The sequence below is a fragment of the Macadamia integrifolia genome, chromosome 1 (genome assembly GCF_013358625.1).
Source record: "Macadamia integrifolia cultivar HAES 741 chromosome 1, SCU_Mint_v3, whole genome shotgun sequence".
In the NCBI taxonomy this organism is placed as follows: Eukaryota; Viridiplantae; Streptophyta; class Magnoliopsida; order Proteales; family Proteaceae; genus Macadamia; species Macadamia integrifolia.
Window position 1 is genome coordinate 9,618,165 of NC_056557.1, and position 23,400 is coordinate 9,641,564.

A 23,400-nucleotide genomic window follows, 5' to 3' on the forward strand; every position below is an offset into this window, starting at 1 on the left:
TAAAAACTAATGTGATGCGACAAAAAAGTCAGCACACATGATCATATGATTAAATATAACACGAAACAAAAAAACAAACAATTTATTGAATCATGGCTATCAAATTCAAAATGTAATTTACTCCAGTTATTGAGATTCTTGCACCATCTTACATGTTAAGGCAAAGTATCTTTAGCTACCTAATGCAGTGGCACTATCATGGTTGGACCAGCATTACCCGATTTGGAAACCCAAATCAAGGCAAAGCGGACCCAAACTGGGATTTTGGTCCAATAAGGGTTGGTAAAGATATATTTAGTTATATAGTAATATATATATTTTTTATTCTAGTTTAATTAATTTAAATTAGAGAGAAAGCTACATAGGAGATGTGGCTTTCCTGGTTCGAGTTGTGGAGCTCGAATAAGAGTCTTTCTTTTTCTTTTTATTTATATGTAAGTTACCCAATGTCCCGTGAAGCAGAGGGTAAGGCTGTGTACGTTTGCCCTCCCAGACCATGAAATAGCTGGAGCCTTGTGCACTGGATTGCTCTTACCCAATGTCCGGAGTGTTGTGTGATCGAAAAATTCTTTTAGAACTAAGGCTATGTTTGGTAGCCAAGAAAAGAAAAGAAAATAGTACAAAAGGCATAATAAGACAAAAGTCATGATTACACAATGACTTTTTTATGTCACTCTCTCTTCAAACTCAAATTTTTTAGAATTTTTTCTTTTCTTGGCTTCCAAACATAGCCCAAGGAAAGGTTATAGAACAATTATATGATAAGTAATAATGTATGGAGCTGAGTGTTGGGCAGCAAATGAACAACATATAAACACAAACTTAAAGAGAAGCTGAAATGAGGATGTTGAGGTGGATAAGTGGAAAAATTAGAAAGTAAGTTGCAAGAAAGTAGTTTGAGGTGTGATGGACATGTCCAACGGAGGTCTTTGAATGTTCCAGTATGAAGGGGTGATTTGATTTAGATTGAAGGAGCTAAAAGAGCCAAAGGTAGGCCTAAAATGACTCTAGGTCTTCGAATCAGGATGAGTAGTCTGCAGAAAGGACTTTCAATGTATAAAATAAGTGCAATGCGCATGCCTTCCACTACTATACTAATTTAAATAGGGCTCGTTTCTCATTGGTATATGTCAGGCAAGTGAAATGCATTGCCTCACATTTTAAAAATATTCATACCTATTACTCCCACAAACTACATATTTTGAGTTAAAACTTTATAAATAGTAATGAAAAACTTCACAAATATTATAGTGCACCAAAGAATAAACTGAAATGAAATGATCATATATATATATATATAAAATATCTAATCTGCAGGAAGCCAGGAACACACAACACAATCAATTTTGCAAGTCAATGACATCCAAATGTCAAATATCAAAACAGGAAGAACAGAGAAATGGCAACTCATGATGATAGCAAATACATCATATTTACATTCTAGCAGGCAGCAGATAATTCCCAATATACGCCTACTCTCAGGATTCTGACAGATAATGGATCATGATTGCACGCGCTACATGTTAATTTAAGTGGTGAATCAAGGAAGAATCCTTTCCTAATACTAGAGTACTCAGAAAGAAGGTTAACTCACCAGTATCACCATTGCTGTTTGCTCATCCTTCCCATTGGCTCTGGACTGTCCAGTATTCTGTGTGTTGCCTCCCTTCTGTTTTGGACTATTCAAAACTCGCTGTGCAATCCTATTTTGGAATGAGAAGTTCATATGATTATTTAGGAAGATTCATACTTTCAGATATCAAAGAATCTAAATGAGAGCAGCTTCATTGCTGTGCAATCCTATTTTGGGTTCTTACAGCTTCATCTATACTTCAATGAACCTGACTTTTAAATTTGTTAATGAAAATCCCACCTAGATATTTCTAAAATTTACAATTTTTCAGAAGCATCTCAGTGTTTCAAATGGTTTTGAATTCCAATATGAGACAGCAATTCTGACAGACTCTGGATTTAGAAGCTTTTCAATCTGAAAAGATGTGACATTGAGAATATTTTTTAGCCTTTTAATTCAATCAAAACTGAGGAGTAAAAGTTCGGATTCATCAACCCAGGACAAGATTCTCAGAACATCTAAACGAAATCTCCATTGCAGGGATTTTGGTTCCACTTTAATAAATGAGTCAATTAAGTTTCCAATGGTCAAGATTATCACAAAAAAACAGGTATGAAGAGGATGTATAAATTCATTGCTATTCATGTCTGTACTCTGTAGAGGTACTCTACATGTGAGTAATTAAGGTTTCCACCAGTCACTTTGAATTTCTAGTCCATGCAGTCTTCTGCTTCTTAATTTCAAAGCCCCCACACCCAAGGTAAAAATTAATACCAAGAAATTCCCATTCAAACATTGAACTTGTATTTCATGATGCACAATCCATCAGACACAATCAATAACATCCTTTTTCAAGATTTCTTTAATTAATTGCTCAACTTCCAAGAAGTACTTATATCTCTCCTGTTCCAATTAAGTACATCTTCAAGCCCATATTCACATGCACCAAATGATGCAGATTATCAAATAACAGATGCCAATGAAACAGTTATCGGATATCATGAAGAGAATGAAAGATGTTCACAGTTGAGACAACTTTATAATCCCACGCCCAATGCTTGAGATCCATTGAAGATTAAGAGAAAAACTGGGAACCCTCTTCTGGCGCAAATTCAAGGAATATTGAGAATGATATCGTCCCCAGCAGTGGTAAACTTTGGGAAGTATATAAAGACATAAAATTCATGAGTTATAGAAGCATAGAACTCATGAGTCATACCATGAAATTATGGGAAAAGGTTATTGAAGTCCACATAAGAAGAGAAACCATTATCTCAAGGAACCAATTCGATATATTCCTGGGAGATCCACGACGGAAGCGATTTACCTTCTTAGGAGGATGGAAAGGTCTAGAACCTATAAGAATGATCTCCATATGGTCTTCATTGACATAGAAAAATCCTATGATAGAGTCCCCAGAGAGGTCATCTGGCATGTATTGGAGAAGAAAGGGGTGCCAAGTAGATATGTAGATGTTATTAAAGACATGTACGAGGGCATGGTGACAAGTGTGAGAACCGTGGGAGGTCAAAGCAATGAATTTCCAATCAATATTGGCTTACATCAGGGATTTTCTTTAAGACCTAATCTGTTTACGCTTATCATGGATGAGTTAACCAAGTAACATTCAAAGGGAGGTTCCATGGTGTATGCTTTTCGCTGATGATATTGTGCGAGTGGTTGACACAGTGGCAGAGATCAATGAAAAGTTGGAGTTATGGAGATCTACCCTAGAATCAAGGGGTCTTAAGATTAGTAAAACAAAGATAAGAGTATATAGTGTGCAACTTTAGTCACTCACGGACGGATAACGATGTGGTAAAACTTGAGGAGAGAGATACCACAAAGCGACTCTTTCCTATATTTGGGGTCAATCATAAACAAAGACACTGACATAGACGATGATGTGTCTAACAGATTTTAAAGTAGGATGGAAGAAGTGGAGAGATGTATCTCGAGTGTTGTGTGATCGAGGTATACCTCTAAAGCTTAAAGGAAAATTCTACAGGACAGTCGTAAGACCTGCTATGATGTATGGGGCAGAATGTTAGGCAGTCAATAAACGTAACATAGATAAGTTGTGTAGCAGAGATGAGGACGTGAGATGGATGTGCAGAAAACTAGGAGAGAGAGTGAGGAACAACCGGGTTAGAGCTGACTTGGGATGCTCCGATTCAGGACAAGCTCAGAGAAGGTCGCTTAAGGTGGTTTGGTTATGTTCAATACAGATCTTTGAATGCTCCGGTAAGGAGGAGTGATCAGATCAAGATGGAAGGAGCTAAAAGGGTTAAGGGCCTAAAATGACTATTGAAAAGTTGGTAAGGAAAGACATGCAGAAGCTAGGCATGGATCCTAGTATGGCATCACCAGAGTTGTTTGGAGGTCAAAGATCCATGTTGCCTATCGCATTTAAGTGGGATGTCCTGGAGGCTTGCATTGCTATGTTTCTTTTCTTTTTCTTATGCCTTTTTCTTTCCTTTGCTTTATACCTTGCCAGTCCCAGATCCATGTAGCCAACCCGATTAAGTTGGAAAAAGCCTTTATTGTTGTTGTATAAAGTTTTATGAAAAAAGCATTCTGGGATACAACCAAACCATTTTCAGAATTGGATGGCATACAATTACATGTTTATAATGAAAACATTCTAGCTTGGTGAGCTTCTTCCATAATGAACTGTTTGCACCAGTCTTACTGCTGTAGATGCAAGGTTTGCTAAATGCTAAACAGTATGTGCGCAAGAAGAGGGCTAATCCATCCATCTATCGGTTTACAAGGCCAGCCAGCCCATCAAGTCATGTAGCCCAATCTGGCCAGCCAGTGTAGGCCCAAGTCTTTACGGGCTAGGTTTCGGGCCCATTACTACATTCTATTTAGTCTTGCATGGGATACCTTTACTAGTTTCTATTTTGATTTAGATTCTCTTTACGTTAGTATTAGTTACTAATTTGAGGTGTTTCTATTTAGTGAAGTATCTAGACATATATGGTGAGTGTCTAGTTCCTAATTTAATTGAATACTAGTTTGTAAATATTTCACTCTCCAAGCGCCACCGGGGGGGAGGGTGGGGTGGGGATTCTAGCTGCTGTTTATTGAAAGTATCAATAAAAGAGGGGCTCCCTACATAACCCACGATTTAATAAAAATAGTTTTACATGCTTGTGTTGCTGGTGTGAAGCTAGTGAGGCTTGGGTGAGAGACTGTTGCAATATCTTATCTTCTCTTGATTCTCAGTGGCTAAAATACTGCCGTTGGTATTACATGGTTGCTCTCTCTCTGGATGTCAACTTGAAGGCTTTGATGCACCCCAAGTTGAGACATCCTTTCAAGCAAAAATGAATTATCGTGACAATTTATGTCATTTTGGCTTGATGAGGAAATGTTTCGGCTTTGTGCCGGAGAAAGGATGTTTTCTGTTTCAAATACCAGGTTCTGCATATCCAACTAACTGCAGTGGTCTTCATGTGGTTTTGTTACTGTTAGAAAACTGTTGATGATATATTTTTGCTGTGTTAGATGCTCCCATCATATCTGCGTTTTCTGGTTTCTAGAAACAAGCCTGTGATTTCCTATTCTGTCCTTTGTGGCCTGCAACAGCAAGGTACTGTCATATCAACATCTGTCTTATCAGATTTGGGGCAACTGTTGCTCTAGCTGTCCTGTGACTGAAGTATTGGAGTGTTCTGCCTTGCGGATTGGTGAATACCGCTGGCTTCTAAATACAATTTTAGTGTGCTGCTAATCTGAAGAATATAACCGTTGGATTGAATTGATTTTTATGTATGATGTTCTATCCGCTGAATGGTGACTCCTGTATATTCTTATGCTATTCTGTTGCATGGACGTGAAATTACAGCAATTTTTTAATTCTGGAACTAGTTGCTATTTCATTCTTTTGTCAACAACTTAGAATCCAGCCATTGGATCTTTACCTAAATTTGAGGATTTGAAGTTCTGATAGTTGATTATACCTGGTAGAAGTTTGGGGCTGATCTGAACCTTAGATAGGTGATCATTTGCAAGGTTTACCCTATGGTTTGAGTCCTGCGATTCTGCTTCTGGGTGAGATATTGTAACTTACTGTTGTTGGGTTTTACTCCATTACCTATATTTAGTCCCTGTGGAATGGGAAGAAAGGAGGTTTCAGCAGGAAGAGGATTGTACCACTAGAGGCAAGGACGTCAACCAGTTTCAGTTATACATCATTGATTTTGGCAATGCAATGTAGTTGAACCCAATGTTGATTGGCTGGATATTCGTTACAGCAACAGGTCCGACTCCCAAAGAATTGATCAAGTAAAACATACCAGATTTTTTTTTATGATATTATTTTAAATCACAAAATAAATTTGAGATGAAAGTGAACAGGTTTGAGTTTCCTAGTAAATCAAAAGCATGGGTTAAACATACCAACAAGATCTAATTCAGAACCTTGACATTAAATATCTGTTAGCTGGATTCCATGGAATATTTTACACTTCGAGTTGCAAACAATGGTTTTTGGTTATCAAAAAGGAGAAACTCTCTTCCCCGCTCCCCCATTTTGTAATTTTCTTTTGAAAAAAAAATTAATCACCCAAGTTGATGCCCTGTTCATGCCCAAATAAACAAATATTGGACACGGATAATTCACATAATTTGAAGCATCTAGTAATCTAGGCACCCATACTGCAATGAGACCTCCATTTTTGAGGAATAACATTCAACAACGAACATCACAGTGAAAAATACACATGATTGGCCATTGCCTCTCCAACCAATGGGTCCTCATTGATATGTATGAAATCCCACAGCAGAAAAACTATGTAACTGCCAATACTAATGATTCATTCAATTATATACCATGTTATGTTCCAGACATAATCCCAACAATGTGTCTGGATGAGATCAAGTGTCAGTGCATTGGAAACAAAACTAGCAAAAATAAAAGGAATAGAACAGAAAAGGTGCAACTAAGTGAATAAATAATCATATTTCTGGAAAAACTATCACATGCAAACTAATACAACCTTATTGAGTTTTCTAAAAGAACTTTTGCCTTATCAAGCTCAGCTTTTGCTTTATCTATATCCACCTTCCTGAGTCGGTTAGATTTGAGCATTGCTACTCTCGCCAAATGAAGCATGTTGGCACCAATCTGCAGTTGAAGAAAGGAATTCAACCCAATTGAAAATGTAACTGCCTTCTAGTGACAATTGTTCAGTAATCAATGCATGTGACAGCAGCAACAAGAGAGAGAGAGAGAGAGAGAGAGAGAGAGAGAGAGAACATGGGAGTGAAAGGCTAGAAAATAAAAGTACATAATTTGTAAACATGCTGTTTGCTGATCTCAATGGACATGTGGAGAAAATAAAAAGGAGAATATAATAGTTCATAGAGGAATCCTTGAATTTGCACTGGTGTAGGAAACCCAAAAAGAATAGGAGGAATCCTAGAATTTGCAATGGTGTAGGAAACCCAAAAAGAAAAGAGTACGAAAAAAAAAAAAAAAAACACCCTCTTTAATCTTCAGCTATCAAGCTTCTTCAACCAACTCCAAAACTAGTTCAGTCCTCTCCATAGAATTGTGACACACATGACTTTCTTACAGTTGTTTGGATAGCATGAGATAGTCAAATAGAGCCATGCATTGACGTCATGAATTAGAATTCTTAATGGACACAACATCACTAATCAAGAACCATATGGAGAAAAACCTGAAGAAAACTAACATTGTAGAAAAGAGAGTAACATTATGAGAAACATGAGCCTTGAAATAGCAGACCTGAATGTGATCTTCAGGGAGTATTGTTTTCCTAACATCGAGACACCTGCAACAGTAAACGATAAGCCTTTATGTCATTGGTGAATGGTGAACTGCCAAAAAACATTGACTTGAGAACCAACTGATTCACCGTTCTAGAAGCTCCTGTGCTTCCGTTAACTTGCCAATTGATTGTAAGGTCAGTGCCAGGCTTTCAGCTGCAATTACAGTGTCCAATGAATCCCATCCCTAGGGGAAAATATAAAATTAAATAATCAATAGAAACAATATATGAATAAAGGGACAAGAAGGGATGCCACCATAAGAAACTAATAGAGTTAGCAATAGGTCAAGTTGGGTTGAGCAAAGAGAGCAACATCTTAGTAGCAAAACCAAACCTGTTTTGTTTTATAATTAGAATTAAAATTCAGTCGTAATCAAGGACAAAGTGGCAGGTTCAGGTTGGTGGCTTTTCAGAACACCAATTTAGAATGGGCTACGTCAGGTTGACCACAAGGTAACCCAAAACCAACCTCCAATTGACTGGGTTGAGAATGCATAACCAACCGTGTTTTCGGGTTGGGGTAATAGGTAGGGTAAAAAAACACCATTCTAGAGACCGAGTAATAGGCTAATAGCAACCTCATAAGTAATCATTCCAAATGAAGCTCATCAAAATAGCAATCTAGTACGTTCAGAACCTAAAATACATTGAGAAAACAACAGAATAATTGAAAATCTACGCAATTCATTAAATAAAGGTTACTTCGAACATTTGGTTTCCAGCTATTATATATAGCTTCTTCTATGGCTTTCTGTTAAGAGTTCACGTAATAGGGTTACTTTGGGTACATGGCTATATTATGTTGTAATGTGTTTTTACCAAAGATGGATAATGGGAGGAGGACCTTTGGCATCGAAGTAAATATGTTTGAAGATCCATTCTACAGAAAGGAAATGAAATGTTTTCAGATTTTTCATGTGTTACTCAGGTGTGGTTCTGTGGCTTGCATACTGTTCTGCATTAATATTTTACAGAGAAGCATCCAGATCCTGCATTGATGGAGCTAAAAAGTTCATTATAAATGAAAGAGAAACAACATAGATAGATAAATTGTACTTGTGGAAAAAACTTCCTGAAAAAGACAAGGGAATTGATTGCTCTTGAGGGGTAAGAGGTTTTGGTTGGAAAAGTACCACGGAGCACTGAGGAAGATCTCTCAGCCATACCAAAAATAGAAGTCAAGGAGAGTTTAGAGCTCGAGACATGAATTTCCTGGAAACCGAAAGTTCCTGCAAGAACTTCTCATCTGAGACTGCCTGGTGGACCTCATGGTGGTAGAAGGAAGAAAAATCATCAAGAAATTTCCTTTATCATATACTTGAGTCCCCATTGAACAAGGAACATCAAGAAAATTTCAGTAATTTTATCAAAATTGCATTCCATTTGTGTGATTATGTGCAGGATCATCAAAGACAACTCATGAATTCATTTCATCGAACTGTTTACACATGTTCTAGAAGGGAAAAGAAGAAGAAAGCACCCTTAGAGAAGAATTTTTACCTTGGATAGTTCCATAATATGCAGGATCTTTCTCTGTACGTGCTCAGCTTCTTCAAGTCGATTGGACTTAAGAAACATCTAGAAGACAAGGAAAAGTCCGTAGTATAATGAAACAGGATGAGGTACAACAACAAATTAAAGGATAAAAATAATGATACAAAATGTTAAATATATCAGAGGTCTGCAGTATATATTATATACAGTATAGGCATTTAAGGGATTTAATTTGGTGGTTAAAACCTTAACTCTATGATCTTCAGTTTCTATTTTTGTTCTTCATTAGTTCCCAAGTCTGATTTCTATTCCTAGAATTTTCTAATCTCTACTTTGGGAATCTGATGAAGGATCATATGGTACTGGAAAAAAGGCAGTTTCTAGAGCAAGAGGGAACTTTCTTTATTCCCATGTTGGGGGGTCTAAAACCAGAAGAATAGAAGCCCTTGATCCATGAGAAGGTGATTCAAAATCTTTATAACTATACAGAAAAGACACCTAACCATCGTAGTTACTATTTTTGGTAATCTCTAATTTTAATATTTTCTAATTTTGGCGCTGATAATCTTATAAGTTAATAATTCTGTTACAGGTGTCTATTTTTTCACTTTCCTAATTCAAGTAGGGGTTTCATATCTTTGAATCTGACTGTCAGATTTCTTTCAAATTTTGATGGATTGTTCTCCATGACTAATAGACCAATCGGCCAAGGTTATCACCCCATCTGACCTGTCTTTATTCTGCTATTGAATTTCATTAAATTCTGATTTGGTTGTTAAATCTTGTGATTTTGGATTTAAAAGAGATTTTCTTACCCTAATCCTTAGGTGATCTAGAAATTCCATCGCAAATCCTAGTGACACAGCATGCATTTGCAGTGGCTAATGTAGATGGTATCTGATCATGTGAAAATCACCTTATCCTTTTACTGTACCAATACGATAAGTTGACGATACAATACCTAAAAAAATTGTATCAACTGTATCTGGTCGATATGTGACCCAATAAGGTTAATACCTATCGATATGCTTGATACATCTCTTAACTACATAACACAACTCGAGACTGTGAAACACTTGCTCAGAGCTCCTGTAAGGCATTTTAATCAATATTTTCTTTGGAAAAATCAACTTGATTCCGTACTTCTACTGGCAAAAGAAACTCTAGTAATGTTGATTTCATCGTCATCTAGGGATTAAAAAACATGCAATCAAAGATCGCAAATCTAGATTTGCGTAAGAATAGTTATTTGTCAACTCTAGTAGTGTTGATCTCATCATCATTTGGGGTTGGGTTGATTTCACCTCTCCGAAAAGTATTTATGGCAATTCAAAGAGCAACCAGTGCACAAGGCTCCCGCGACTGCAGTGTCTGGAAGGGGCAAGTGTACGCAGCCTGACCCCCTGCTTCACAGAAGAGGTTGTTTCTAAGTTTTGAATCTGTGACCAACATGTTACAATAGTGCAACAATAGTCAACTCTAGTATTTATGGCAATTATTGTGTATAATGGTAATTATCCTTATCCAAGTTCTGTAGTTTGTTTGTTGAAATTTTATTGCATAAATCGAGAACTCCACTCATTATTGATGCAGTAGCATTATCATGACTGGCACTGGACCGCATTACCAATCTGGAAACCCAGGCTGAGATGAACGAGGCCCAAACCCTGGTTCTGGTCCGATAGGGGTTGGTCGGGTTATTCCTGTAATTTTCATTTTTTTTATCTTAGTTTGGGGATTAGATTCGTACGGTTTCCTAGTTTGAGTGGTCTTCTATTTATGTTTTAGTTTTGGATTAGGAGTATTTTTCCTATGTACATATGCATGTAATCCAACGCAATGATAAGATGGAACATTGAATGGAAATTGAGATTTTTCTCAGGTTGTGAATGGTACGTGCTGTTCTCTCTCCTCTCTATTCTCCAGATTCATTTCGGATCTTCCTTTCTCAGGTGAGTTTCTCAACAAGAGTGAGTTTCTCAACTCATGTTCTTCTTCAGTCCTCCTTTCCTCCTTCCTTTATTTCTCCTATTTTCTTCCCTTTGGTACTCTTGAGTTATGCAAAAGCTGTTATAACTCCTTGAATTCTAAACATTTGGGCCTGAAATTATAGGGGTGGTACCTCACCTCTGGGCAACTCAAACCATAGATCTTTGTCCCTGAGGTTCAAATCTACAGGAAGATTTCAACCTGAAATCAAATCTGGTTCCTGTTTTACCGCCAGGCCTGACTTGCAAAATTTTACCTTTTAATCTTTTGCTTTCTATTTGGAGTGCTTCTTGGGAATCAGCAGGTCCTTCAGCTATCAACCTCCACCAAAAGTTTCAGCCAATCCGAGGCCATACCAGTGAGCTCAAAGTCAGAGCTGTTCTCCGCATCTTTCTTTCCTATCAAGAGGAAGAAGAAAGTTTTTTTTGTCATTTACACATTAAGGCCTGATTCCATAAATCACATATATGCCCTTGCTTTCTTAAATTTATTTGTCTTCCTTCCTTCTACTCTAAATTATAGAAAACTCCACTCTTTCCAATTTAATTACTAATTAGCCCTAGTTGCTGTGTGTTTACTCTCTTTTTTGTCTATTTGTTTTGTATAGATCCATGTAGCCAACCCCATTAAGTTGGGATAAGGCTGAGTTTGTTGTTGTTGCTGTGTATTTACTCAAATGAGTCCTGGGTTTACCATAAAATTACAAAAATGCCACTACCCATATAATTTGAGTTTCTATCATTTAGGTAAATAAACCCATACTGATTCTTAACCATGTTGTATAATCAGGTAATTTTCTCAAAAAACAATTCCATACAAAAATCACAAGCTGGACACAGTATAACACGAACTCTTACAACACTATAAAAGTCTACAAGATTTGCAGAAGTGGCTGACAGAAATACTATCTTACCTGAGCAAGATGACGCAATCTCCGGAGACATATCGCTGATTCGCCTAGGCCAGCCTCCTGAACATCTCAGACAATAATCAGAAGTCAGCAAAGGAAATGCAGAATGCTAGTACATCTGCAATCAAGTTCTACGATTCCAGAGAAGAGAGAACCTCTAGTATCCTAATTGAATCCTTAATAAGAGCCTCCGCATCTTTCTCCTTTCCTTGAAGATACAACACCTGGGAAAGACAACAACATTGCTAGTCTGTCTGAATTAAAAAACAAAGAAAGACACAGAGCATGATGAATCACATAAAGAATCAAAAAGATCAAAATTTAGTTCCTCTTCCAGTGTTTCTCTCAACCCAGGTCAGCCCTGACTACTGTACTGTTTCACCCAATATCTAAGCCTGCTTTCAGTTTGGTTGGTTTATTGATACAAAATGTTTCAAGACGTCCACAAAACTGCATAGGAAACACTGGATGGGAATGTTTGGAGCAGTCAGGCTAGGTCAATGTGAATCAAAAACCAACAGGGGCAATGGACAAAAATTAGAGAACTGAAGAACTACTGGGAGAGGGGTTAAGAAGAGGCATATTAGGAATTAGTCAAATAGAGTTCATATAAGATGGGAAAGCTATGTTTTATGCTTTATAAGTACGGTGGACAAAAAGCATACATGCTAACAATGAGCGACTGTTAATTTTTTTCTCTGAAACTTAATTACTTCACGGATAGTCACACAACAAAATTTCTTGATCAAGCATTTATGCTAACAAATGAGGTCCCACTTTTAATTAAAGAGCAACTGAGAGCACAAGGATTTCTAGGAAGAAAAAAGGGAAAAACCAATGACAATAAAAACAACAATGGCAATAATTATAACATACAACTAACATTAAGATTTAAAATACTACCATTCCAAGATGATACATTGTATCTGCATAGTCTGGATTGCCAAGTCCCATAACACGCCCCTTTATCTAAAAAACCATCTGTTGCTATTGAGAGAAAAATTGCAATGAAAAAGCAACATCAAGAGAGTAATACAACATAGACTTCATACCTTCAAAGCTCGCTACCAGAGTAAGCATGAAACAGAAAAAAAAAAAATCTAGTAGTCAGTAGAAAGGAAAGGATTTGGAAGTTATGAAAGAAGTATAAGAGTATCCTATTAAGTTCCTAACAGAAGAAAAGATCCAACATGATACAAGATAAGCATACGCAAATGCAGAGGTGAGTACCTCATAGCACATACGAGCTTCTTCAAGTTTCCTCTGTACAAGATAAAACTGTCCAAGATTGTGCAGGGCAGCTCCTACACTGTGTTATGGTTACAATTCACAGTATTAGAATGAGATATGTCTAGGCAGTGCAGTTTTAATGCCAAAAATAAAACATAATAACAACTTATTCAATTAGCCCATAAAAGGACTAGGCATTCAGAGTATAAAAAAGGGAGGGGGAAGGGTTCTCCACATGCATTATTGTTAAGGTGGCATGTAAATGGAGGATGAAAGAAAAGGGAGAAATGAAGCACAAACATAGACAGCAATTAAATGAGAGCTCAGATTCTTGGAAAAAGGCTCAAGACATGAGTCTTAAAGGTATATTTGTGAAATTTTTGAATAAAGGTATGACAGTGGACGAAGCAGAATTCATTATAAACTTCCATGGATGATCATTCCCTCTTAAGTGATTACACTTTCACTTAGAGTCTTTGATGTAGACCAATAACCTGTAGGACAGATTAATGGACAACAAACCACACAGGGCAGAATCGCAGAGAACCTTAAGACACAGAAATAGGACAGAAACTGAAAAGGATTAGAACTTACAAATCATAAATAGGATCGGACTGAAATTAATATATATGACAGGTCCAAATGGGGTGAAAATGTGGCTAAAATATCAAAGTAAACTGATGGTTAGATTAGGAGATATGAACATGGACAAAAATAGAAACTCAAGATGAACACCAAAATAACAAGAGAAACAAGAATATTTCTCAATCTACCAGTCCGATTAGCACCAAAATAAGGACAAAAGGAGTAGAAGAGGAACGGGATCATATATCCAAAATCCAAAATAATTTGATGGTTAAATTCTCTGAAAATCACAGGCTGAAGTTTCAGACTTAGAAAAGGAGAACAACTCCTATTGCAAGACCTGAAACAGTATGTAAAATAATAGAAAAGGAAAGGAACTATAAGAGTAACAATTAAGGATTAAATAAGACACAAAAGACTTCCGCTGAAAGGAATACAAACAAGCATTGAACCTCCAATCGACTGACGGGGGAGAAAGAGGCATTCATCTGTATTGTCAGAACAGATCAACGGAGGCATACCGTGCCACTGGGGGTGACGGGAGCACACCGTATTGTATGGAGGAAGCAAAAGCAGGATCCCAAGCGGTGGTGACTAACCCAGGCATCTGAAGTTGACTCCCACTTAAACGAGCAACCAAAAAGCCCTATGCTAAAGACTCGGGAAAGAAGAAACCACGGTAGAGAGAATAGCTGCTGGAATGTCTGCAGAGCAGGAAAAAAACAAAAAAGAAGAAGAAGAAGATATGGCTTTGCCTTCACCACCGAACCCTGCGGTTGGGAATCACCACCCTCCCTCCAAAGCTTCACCATTTCCACATTTCGACTGCAACTGAATCACCACAGCAGCACACACTCACACACAGCATAATTTTCTCATACATCAAATCTTGGGGAGTGTGTCTCCCTTCTTCCTTATAAAATGAAGCAATGTTACAACGAGAGAAAAAAGAAACCTCCCATGTGCATGCCATAGGAAGGCTGCCAAATCCAAATAAAATCCCCCCTCTTACAAGTTAGAAAGTAGAGAAAATAGAAACCCAACAAATTAGAAACTCTACTTTCATACTGCTAAAAGAGAACATAGAATCGAAACTAAACTAAAGAAATAGCAACTAAAATCTCCAAGGATCTCCATCAAATCTCTTCCATATGGGTCCCACCCAAGTCTTGCATAAGGCACATAAGCTTATGGAATTCCTTCACACACTGGCCCCTGAGACTCACCAATTCTGTCAAAGAAGATCTCCAGCTGCTGGTCGATAATTGGTGTCAATTGGGTTAATTACAGCATGGTAGTGGTCCCTGTAGCCTCTTTCAGCCGAAATTGGACTGAATAGGTAGGCCCAGTAGCCCAGGGATTGGAGAATTTACCTATAGGCCTGGGATATAGGTAACTTCAGCTACAGGGACTGAAATTGGTAATGATAACAAGCTGTGAATTTAGGCTTAAGAAAAACCCATATGGGGGCCCAAGTGTGGGCCTGCCTAGGAGTTAAATCGATGGCCTTGTTCTGCATCAGTCATGGTGCCGAAGTGGATATTGCTGATAGACCACCAAAAGGAAAGACAATTTCTGGCAACGAATACAATTAGTCCATGTTCAAAGGATTACGATTTTTCCTGTGTCTCTTAAGCTGAAAAATCTCATGGCTGGCATAGTAATAGTTGTTGCAAATGTTTGAGGATGTCTGGCTCACCTTAAAGCATTTATGAACTGGTTGTATCCTAGTAAGGGATTGTGGAAGTAGAAAATCAACAATTTTTTATGATAGTCCATGGATGAAGCAGACCTCTTCACTTAGAAATTTTAAGGGATGATGATTCCCTCTAAGGCTCCGTCTGGTTGCAAGGGAAATAAAGGTAAAAAAAAAGTGAAAATAAATCAAATCCAAAATGGAAACTTTAGTAACCCAACATGACTGTGTAACTAACTCCAGAATATTTCACATCTGGTTATTAAATTTCACTGCATTTTGCAACCAAATTCCTTGGATTTAAGACGGAAAAGAAAGATTCCATTTGAAAAGTTTGATTACCATATTTAGTAAGAGTTTACAGTATCATGATTACAAAAGTATACATTTTACTTTTTAAACTGATTTCCCTTCCCTTCCCTTCCCTTCCCTTCCCTTCCATATACTAGCAATCAGATGGAGCCAAAGGTTTGAGGCTTTTCACTTGGAACCAAATAAATAGAAGTAGTTGATGCATGTTAAAGGAGTATGAATTATTGTCTGTGTTTGTTTAAAAATATAGTATGGATCTACGGATTCCACTTTGTGGGAATAACAATCTTGCAATACTTGGGGGTTTATGGAAGGAGAAAACCACGAAAGATATTTTATACATGTGCACCTATTTGCTCCTTAAATATGGACTAGACTTGAAGTCGTGAAGAATTCAAAGTCTAACTGGACAAGGTTTAGGGAGATCAGAGATCAATTGATGCGTATGAAATCAACATACACCATGAAACTCCAAGGGGTTCTCCTTATTGCTATTATTGGAATTCCTAGTGGGACTATTTTTAATGATGGGAGTTGGCTTTCTAGATCTATCCAATTTAGTAACTTCTAGCTTGAGTCCTAGAAGTGCTCTCCAGATCTTCCACCCGTTTCTCTGTCCTTGCCAACGGAAGCTCGGCTGGGTACTATCCCTCTATGGGAATTCTTTTTAGCCCTAGAAGTGCTCTCCAGATCTATCCAATCAGCCACTGATCCCCACCTAATCTCTCCCATCCCTAAGTGTAAATCCCCTTCCCTCACCGTCCTTGCCTTTGTTGATGATCTCATAATCTTCTCTAAGGCGGACCACCTCTCCACCTCAACCATTATGGCCTCCCTCCATCTCTTTGAAGCCCTCTCGGGTCTACGCATCAATCTCCTCAAATCCCGCCTTTTCCTCTCTGGTGCCCCTAAATCCTCCAAAGCTCGCCTCCTTGAGCTCTCTGGCTTCACCCTTGGTTCTGTCTCGGCCAAGTACCTCGGTCTCCCCCTCATCACTACCAGACTTTCAGCCCACCATTGCAACCCAATGCTTGATCTCATGAAAAAAAAGGTTCCAGCTCAGGAAAGGTAAACTCCTTTCCTATGCTGACCGGTTGGAGCTTCCTGCTCTGTGCTCCAATCGATTTACCTTTACTGGTCTGGAGTTTTTGCTCTTCCCCACTTTATGTAAGATCGAATCAGAAGTTATCCAATCCCATGTAGGATCTTTAGTAAATTCAATAAAAATCAAATTCAAGGACAGATAGGATGACCAAAACAGAAAATAGAGAATGAAAGGAAGAATGGTGATAGGGGAATGGCTATCTCAGCCTTGGTCTCTCATCCTCAGCTATCTCAGCTGATGATCATCCTTCCTTATGGAATAATTTTGCAGATAGAAAAAGTAAAATTTCATTCAATCAAATTCGGTACAATTCGTAGCCCCTTACAAACTCATATAGAAGACTCAAAATTGACTCGAACACTAAAAATGAAAGGCCTAACCCAATCCTTAACTAATTGGGAAACCTAAACTAACTAAAATTGAAATAACAAAAAAATAAACTCAAAACAGGACCCTAACTAAACTAATGAATTAAATCTCGTTTTCCTACTTTCTACCAATATTTTAGGTCCATTAAAGTGGCCCATTACAAAGAAAACCCATGGGATCAAAGGCCCAACACATATATAACCCAACCCAATGCTTATTTCCAATAAAATAAGCTCATTAAGTGTCTTATCTGCATCGCCACTCCACAATTAAAGCCATGGAATCCCTCCTTCGCTCCTTCCTGTGGAAAGGAGCTGAAACCACTAGGTTCCTTCACCCTCTCAAATGGGCTTCTGTTTGCTTCCCTAAATCCAAAGGAGGTCTCGGTCTTAAAAGAATCGAAGAGGTCAACTCTACGAGCATCCTCAAGCTTACAAGCATAGCAGTATCTGGATCTCTTGGGTTTACTCCTACCTCCTCAGAGCTGACTCTTTCTGGACTGCCTCCACCCCTTCTGATGCCTCTTAGGTGTGGCGTAAAATTCTTAGCTCAAGGCATTTTTCCCTTGGCTCCATCTCCTTCTCCATCGGTAATGGCAATAATACCTCCCTATGGCTTGACCCTTGACATGCCTCTGGCGTCCTCTTGTCTTTTGTTATCCCCAAAACGATCTACTCTTCTAGTTTAGACAAGAATGCAACTGTTGCCTCCATCTTTTCTAATTGCCTCTGGACCCCCTCTCCCCCTCCCCTCTTGCAGACATCTGGGCATCCTTGCCTCCTACTCCTCTAAGCCACCATGGAAATAATGAAAAACTCCTCTAGCTCCCATCTCCATTGAAAAATTCTCCTCTACCTCTGCGTGAAACCTTGTCCGCTTCAAAGGGCCTCTTATCCCCTAGAGAAATGTTTTCTGGTTCAAAGGCCACATTCCGCATAGCTTCATTGCTGGAGAGCCCTCTCTCACTGCCTCCTACCCAGTCTTTCCTTATCCACGGGACCATGGGCACATCCGAGTCCCTCCCTCTTGTTGCCTTTGTTGGAATGGTTCTGAAGATGTTGATCATCTCTTCTTTCCTGCCTCTTCTCCTCTTCCATTTGGAAAAGTTGTTGGCATGCCAATAGAAGAGCTCTCCCACTCTGTAGAGTGGATTTGGATGAATATGATCCTTGAAGATCTTCTACTTGTGACAATTTTTGGAAACTCACCTTCTGTGCTACTATCAGCCACATCTAGATGGAGTGGAATCTTTATAGATGGACAGCCAAATCTAGATCTTTTGACATGATTTGGAAAGCCATCTATTTGATGTTACCTCCAAGCCGAGCTCCCTTTCCCACTGTGGAGCTAAGGATTCCCCAAGGAACAAGCTCATTGTTATCTCCTGGGGCTCTACCATCATCCTCTCCCCTTCTCCTCCCCCCCACCCACTTGCTACTAGTCCCCCTTGTGTTGGCTTTGCCTTACTTTTCATAGTGTTTGTCTTGTTCCCCTTCCCCTTGGGCTTGCTCCCCTCCTTTTGCTGGCCAGCGGCCTCCCCCCCACCCAAATTCCCCCTTTGTATAGCTCTTTCTTTTTTTAATGCATTATTTGTTCATCCAAACAAACAAAAAAAAAAAAAGTTCTAGATTGAGTCTTTCCTGATCAATCAACAACTTAGGCATATAGGTGGAATAAATCAGGAATTTAAGTTTGTTCCTTTTTAAGTTCAAGTTCTCAGGTACATAATTAAGCACCCTAGTGTGCTTCTTGTTGGATCCCACATTGGCTGTGAGTGGGATCATCCTCGTCTTCACATACCTCTGAGTACTTCCACTAGACAGACTTGTCTTTTGAGATGTCACTGCTAAATATGTAATCAGAGTCAATAATAAAATTCATTATTTTATGGTTTATGAGTCCTTGTTTAATTAGAAGAAAGTGAACAGTGCGTTCCCTCTACAGTTGGTGACAGTGGATAAAACTTTGGTTGGTACTTGCTAGTGGAATCCTCTTTTTCTTGTTCTTCCTCCTCCAGTCAATACTATACCCAAAGACAAGTCAACTTAAAAATACATCTCAAGAGGTCCAAATGTATAGGCAAAGATTACCACTTTGAAAACTTGGATTGTATCCCAATCTAAAACCACACTCCAAAAAACATTCTGGAAAGATATAGCACAGCGAAAAGAGAAGCCCCGAAATCTTACACACACCCCTCAGCAAATGCCAATTGTCTTAAAAAAGAGAAATTTTCTTGTTTCTTCCTACTTCTCTTATAAAGAAAACAAAATTTATTCTTCCTTCCTTCCATCTAGAAAATGGAACCATTGCCAAAGCAGCTTCTGCTAGATACTAAACAGAACAGAGGGTCAACGTGCAAGAACAAAATGAGGTTCCAAAGGGAATATCCAGTATATATAACCAAAAATAATAATAATAATAATAATAAGTATTAAATAATCCCGATATCCTAGCTACCTCATGATGATGAGAAGATTATTCACATCCTCTTCCTTTTCCAGACAAAATTAGAAATTTGAAGCCTCATTTGTTTGGATATTGTAGAAGAGCACCTAGTTTAAAGCCACCAACCACGCAAAATTTCACTCAACAACTAATTCATTAGGGCATTGAAAGCACATTCAAGACCACCCCCCACAAGAAGAGAAGAAAATTTTGATAAAGCTTTCCACTATCCACTGAATTGATCTTTTCACGTTTTAGCAATTTATGAACTAAGTGCATTCTTCTTATATTTTACACTACTTTAGCTATAAAATATTTTAAATTATATGCTTTTTTAAATCTCACAGTATAAGACGTCAACTTCTGTTTTTCAAGGACCTGGAAATGACACCTCAAGTATGTTGCTGCACATTAGACAAAAATGGAGATAAATATACTTTAACATGAAAATAAAATTAACCTATGGATGAATCGATAATACTAAACCCCAGCTACAATTTACTTTCATGTCAGGTCCTGGCACTTGAATACAGAAATAGAAATTATGATATACCGTATATCCTCAGGTCCAAATGATTCCTCCAAAATCTTGATAGCTTCCAGATACAATGGCTCAGCTTTATCAAACAACTTTTTCACCCTGTAAAGCTCAGCCTGTAATACAAGTATGCAACAATAGAAAACAATGACTTATTCTAATAATGTACATATCAACAACAGTAGATAGATTTGCTATTCGAACCATGCGTAGTTCTCATACCACCAGTCAGCTGAAACATAAAAAGAGTTTTTATTTTAAATTATGGGGAGAGGTTTTTGCAAGGTCGTGCACACCATGCACGATCGTGCACACAGCCATCGAAGAGGGTGAGAGGGGTGCACCATAGACCCTCATCCCCATCCAAGGTTTGTGTATGATGCACAGCCGTGCACAAAACCTTTTGCCTTAAATTATTGAGTCTTCTTGAAGAAATATAAATAATCTCTAAGTACCTGCAGTTTTCATAGGGTGATGATATTGTGCAGCTAATGTTAAGTCATACGGACTTTAAAATGTGGAGTAGGGATCTATGCAGATTGATGAAATGCATGGTAAGCAGCCAAAATAACATGATTCTCATATTTTATTAGAGGTAAGCACCATAGAAGCAAAAACATTAATAACAGGCCTTTGGTATAATATAATAATATTTAAAGAAAGTTCATATAAAAAATATTCAGAATAGTGGTCATGCCCTGATCCAGTCAGATATGAAAAATCACCAAGCTGATTTGAAAAAGGGATGTCTCATCCTCTGCAAGATAATTAGGGGCACCCACCCCTTTTTCCTACCCTAGTTGATTTTATGTGGACAATAGGGATACTGTCTCAACTCTAGCATGCAATCCTGAGGATTGTTGTAGCATCTCACAAGTTGCCAGTATGTGTATTATCAGAAGGCCCACATTTTAAAAATAGAATATTTGATTATTTTTCAATCATATGAATCTCAACTACATCCTTGACCATATGAACTTGAATCTAAATCAAACGGCAAGTTTAACCTTTCCTTTCTTGAGTTTCAATTGTCAGAAATAATAACCTAATTACATTGTTTTCAAAAGTATTAGTTGCTGACACATCATGCTTATTGCAATAAGGAAATGACAAGCAACTGTATTTTCACCACATGACTTTACAATAATCACCAGGTAAGGTTCTTATGGACAGATGAGCATGCATGACAGGTTGTGGTCCAGAGGAACAAACTAAGTGGAAGAAGACACCATGGGAGGGGGTTGGGGCAAGGGGAACTTTATTAAGTTTAAATTGAAAGCACATTTGCATCTGACCCACCAGATTGTTGCATGCAGATGCAACATGAGGGTCCCTATCCCCAAAACCTTGTTTAGCTTCTTGTAATGCTAACTTAAAGTAACGTTCAGCTTCATCCAGTTTGCCCTGAAAGAAAAACAAGAAATCATTCCAGAGGAAATGCAACCAACCCAGGTTGTAAAAGAGCTTAGAGGTAAAAATTGAATTAACAAGGACTCAAGGGCTCAAGTTACGTGCTTGCAGAAATAAATCCCTTGCATTATCTGTATAAACCCTCCACTTAGATGTGTGTATATTTGATACCACAGAGCCATCCTCAATTCTATGCAACACAGTCGAATTCGAATCAGCCTCTCCTGGAATATTTCCATTACCTGGATCAACAGAAACATCTTCCGCCAAGGCAAGGTTGCCATTTATCCCCATGACTATTGCTGCCAAAGATGCAAAGAAAATTGTCATATAGCTTGAGAGGGAATATGTTTGTCTGAAATATGTAAGATGGTCCACATGTGAAATAGCAGGTACTAAATGTGAACCAAACGGGTCAACCCCACAAAAGGATAATGCAGAGTACTAACAGAAATATAGGATTCTCTTCCAGTAAGTAATAAGAAATTACTGTGCGAAAGTTTTGAATAATATGTTCCTTACATGAGATACAGAAACCAGAAATGTTGAAAGACAAAGGAAAATTCTTTTCTTCTTTCTCTCTTAATAGAAGAAGAACTCTACTCTAAGAATATGCAGGTTAAACCTTTAATAAATTTAATGGAAAATTACAAGATTACACAAAAATAAGTTTCTGTTTACAAAATTACCCACCCAATCTTTTACTTTATACATAAAACCCTTTTATGCCAACATTTTGGACAATTTTGTCCCTGATAAACTTACAGTCACCTCTCTCTTTCCAGCTACTTCACATGCTTCTCCAGCAAACAAAAGCAACATTGAAGTAAAGAACACACGTGGAAGACCGCTGCCATTGATTGCTTCTCAGAATTCTCTCTCTCTCCTGCTCTTTCTATCTCCGTGCATCTCTATGCCCACATGTGTTTGCCGCTGCCGGAACTTCCTCGATCCTCTATGCCTACCAGAATCGTCTGTCATATGGGCCTTATGCCATCGTTCCTCCAACATCGCACTCTCCCTCCACCGACATTGTACTGGTCTTCAGTGTTATTTTGCAGTTTCATTTCCATTAGCGTTAGAACTTACACATAGATTCATTTGCATCCGGACTCATTTTGATGTAAGACGGTTGGTCGCTAATTAATACTAATTGTAATGAAGCAAAGGGTGTTGGAGGGGGCCAAGATGAAATCACCAAAGAAAGGGGAGAAAGCAGGAGCTCAACAACCACAAAAATACCAATCGCATTCGTCCCTACGGTAATGAACAAGGATGGTGGTGGCTTTGGGCCCCGATAATCGCATGCTTGGATGATGGGCCAGCTCATGCAATCGAACATCAGCTCAAGGTCTGGCAGCCTCCCAGGGTGCAGACCTAGCTACTCAAAATAATTGTTCAACAGCTGTGAACATGTCCCTTGTTGGAACGATTTCATGAGTCTAAAATTAGCAGCCTTATCCGGAATCCTCATCTCCTTCCACGGTTACAAATCTTCATAAATCTACCGGAAATAATTAGGGCATACTAGGATTGATGGTGAACGGTCATCTTGTAAGGTTGTAGGGGAAACTTCGAGTCTGGTTTCAGCAAGGTAGTCGAGTGGCATTCTAATCTCTGAGTATATTTATGAATTTCTCTCTTACTGCATGGGCCTCATGCAATGGATTCCACCAAAGTTGTTTTGGAGGGAGACGTCGATAATGGATGTTGAAGGAATGGGCTACGAAGATGCTGATGCAAAAGGGGGCAAGACGAGGTCGAGGAAGACGGATAAAATTGTAAAAAAATGTATGTGTTCCACTGTTTTGTGCAGTATTGTAATACCAAACTTAATTTTGAGTAATTTGGCTAAGTAAAAGATTGGGTGGGTAATTTGTAAACAGAAACTTATTCTTGTGTAATCTTGTAATTTTCCCCAAGTTTAAATACAACCA

The 23,400-nt window shown here is 38.3% G+C and overlaps 1 protein-coding gene across 4 annotated transcripts in view; it reads right to left on the reverse strand.

The window, feature by feature from the left end:
- The window catches only part of LOC122078960 (kinesin light chain 3), a 35,698-nt gene that overhangs the window by 9,017 nt on the left and 3,281 nt on the right, over positions 1-23,400 (reverse strand). Inside the window, exons 3-15 of one of the 4 annotated variants that reach the window (XM_042645169.1) lie at positions 21,569-21,765; positions 21,353-21,457; positions 20,069-20,169; positions 13,001-13,079; positions 12,823-12,834; positions 12,674-12,739; positions 11,926-11,994; positions 11,774-11,830; positions 8,878-8,955; positions 7,465-7,562; positions 7,335-7,380; positions 6,580-6,707; positions 1,595-1,703 (exon numbers count right to left, since the gene is read on the reverse strand). In XM_042645169.1, coding sequence (XP_042501103.1) covers positions 1,595-1,703; positions 6,580-6,707; positions 7,335-7,380; positions 7,465-7,562; positions 8,878-8,955; positions 11,774-11,830; positions 11,926-11,994; positions 12,674-12,739; positions 12,823-12,834; positions 13,001-13,079; positions 20,069-20,169; positions 21,353-21,457; positions 21,569-21,765 — 1,145 coding nt within the window. The remainder of the gene's footprint in view (positions 1-1,594; positions 1,704-6,579; positions 6,708-7,334; positions 7,381-7,464; positions 7,563-8,877; positions 8,956-11,773; positions 11,831-11,925; positions 11,995-12,673; positions 12,740-12,822; positions 12,835-13,000; positions 13,080-20,068; positions 20,170-21,352; positions 21,458-21,568; positions 21,766-23,400) is intronic. The other 3 variants (XM_042645189.1, XM_042645183.1, XM_042645175.1) reach the window with 3 other exon arrangements.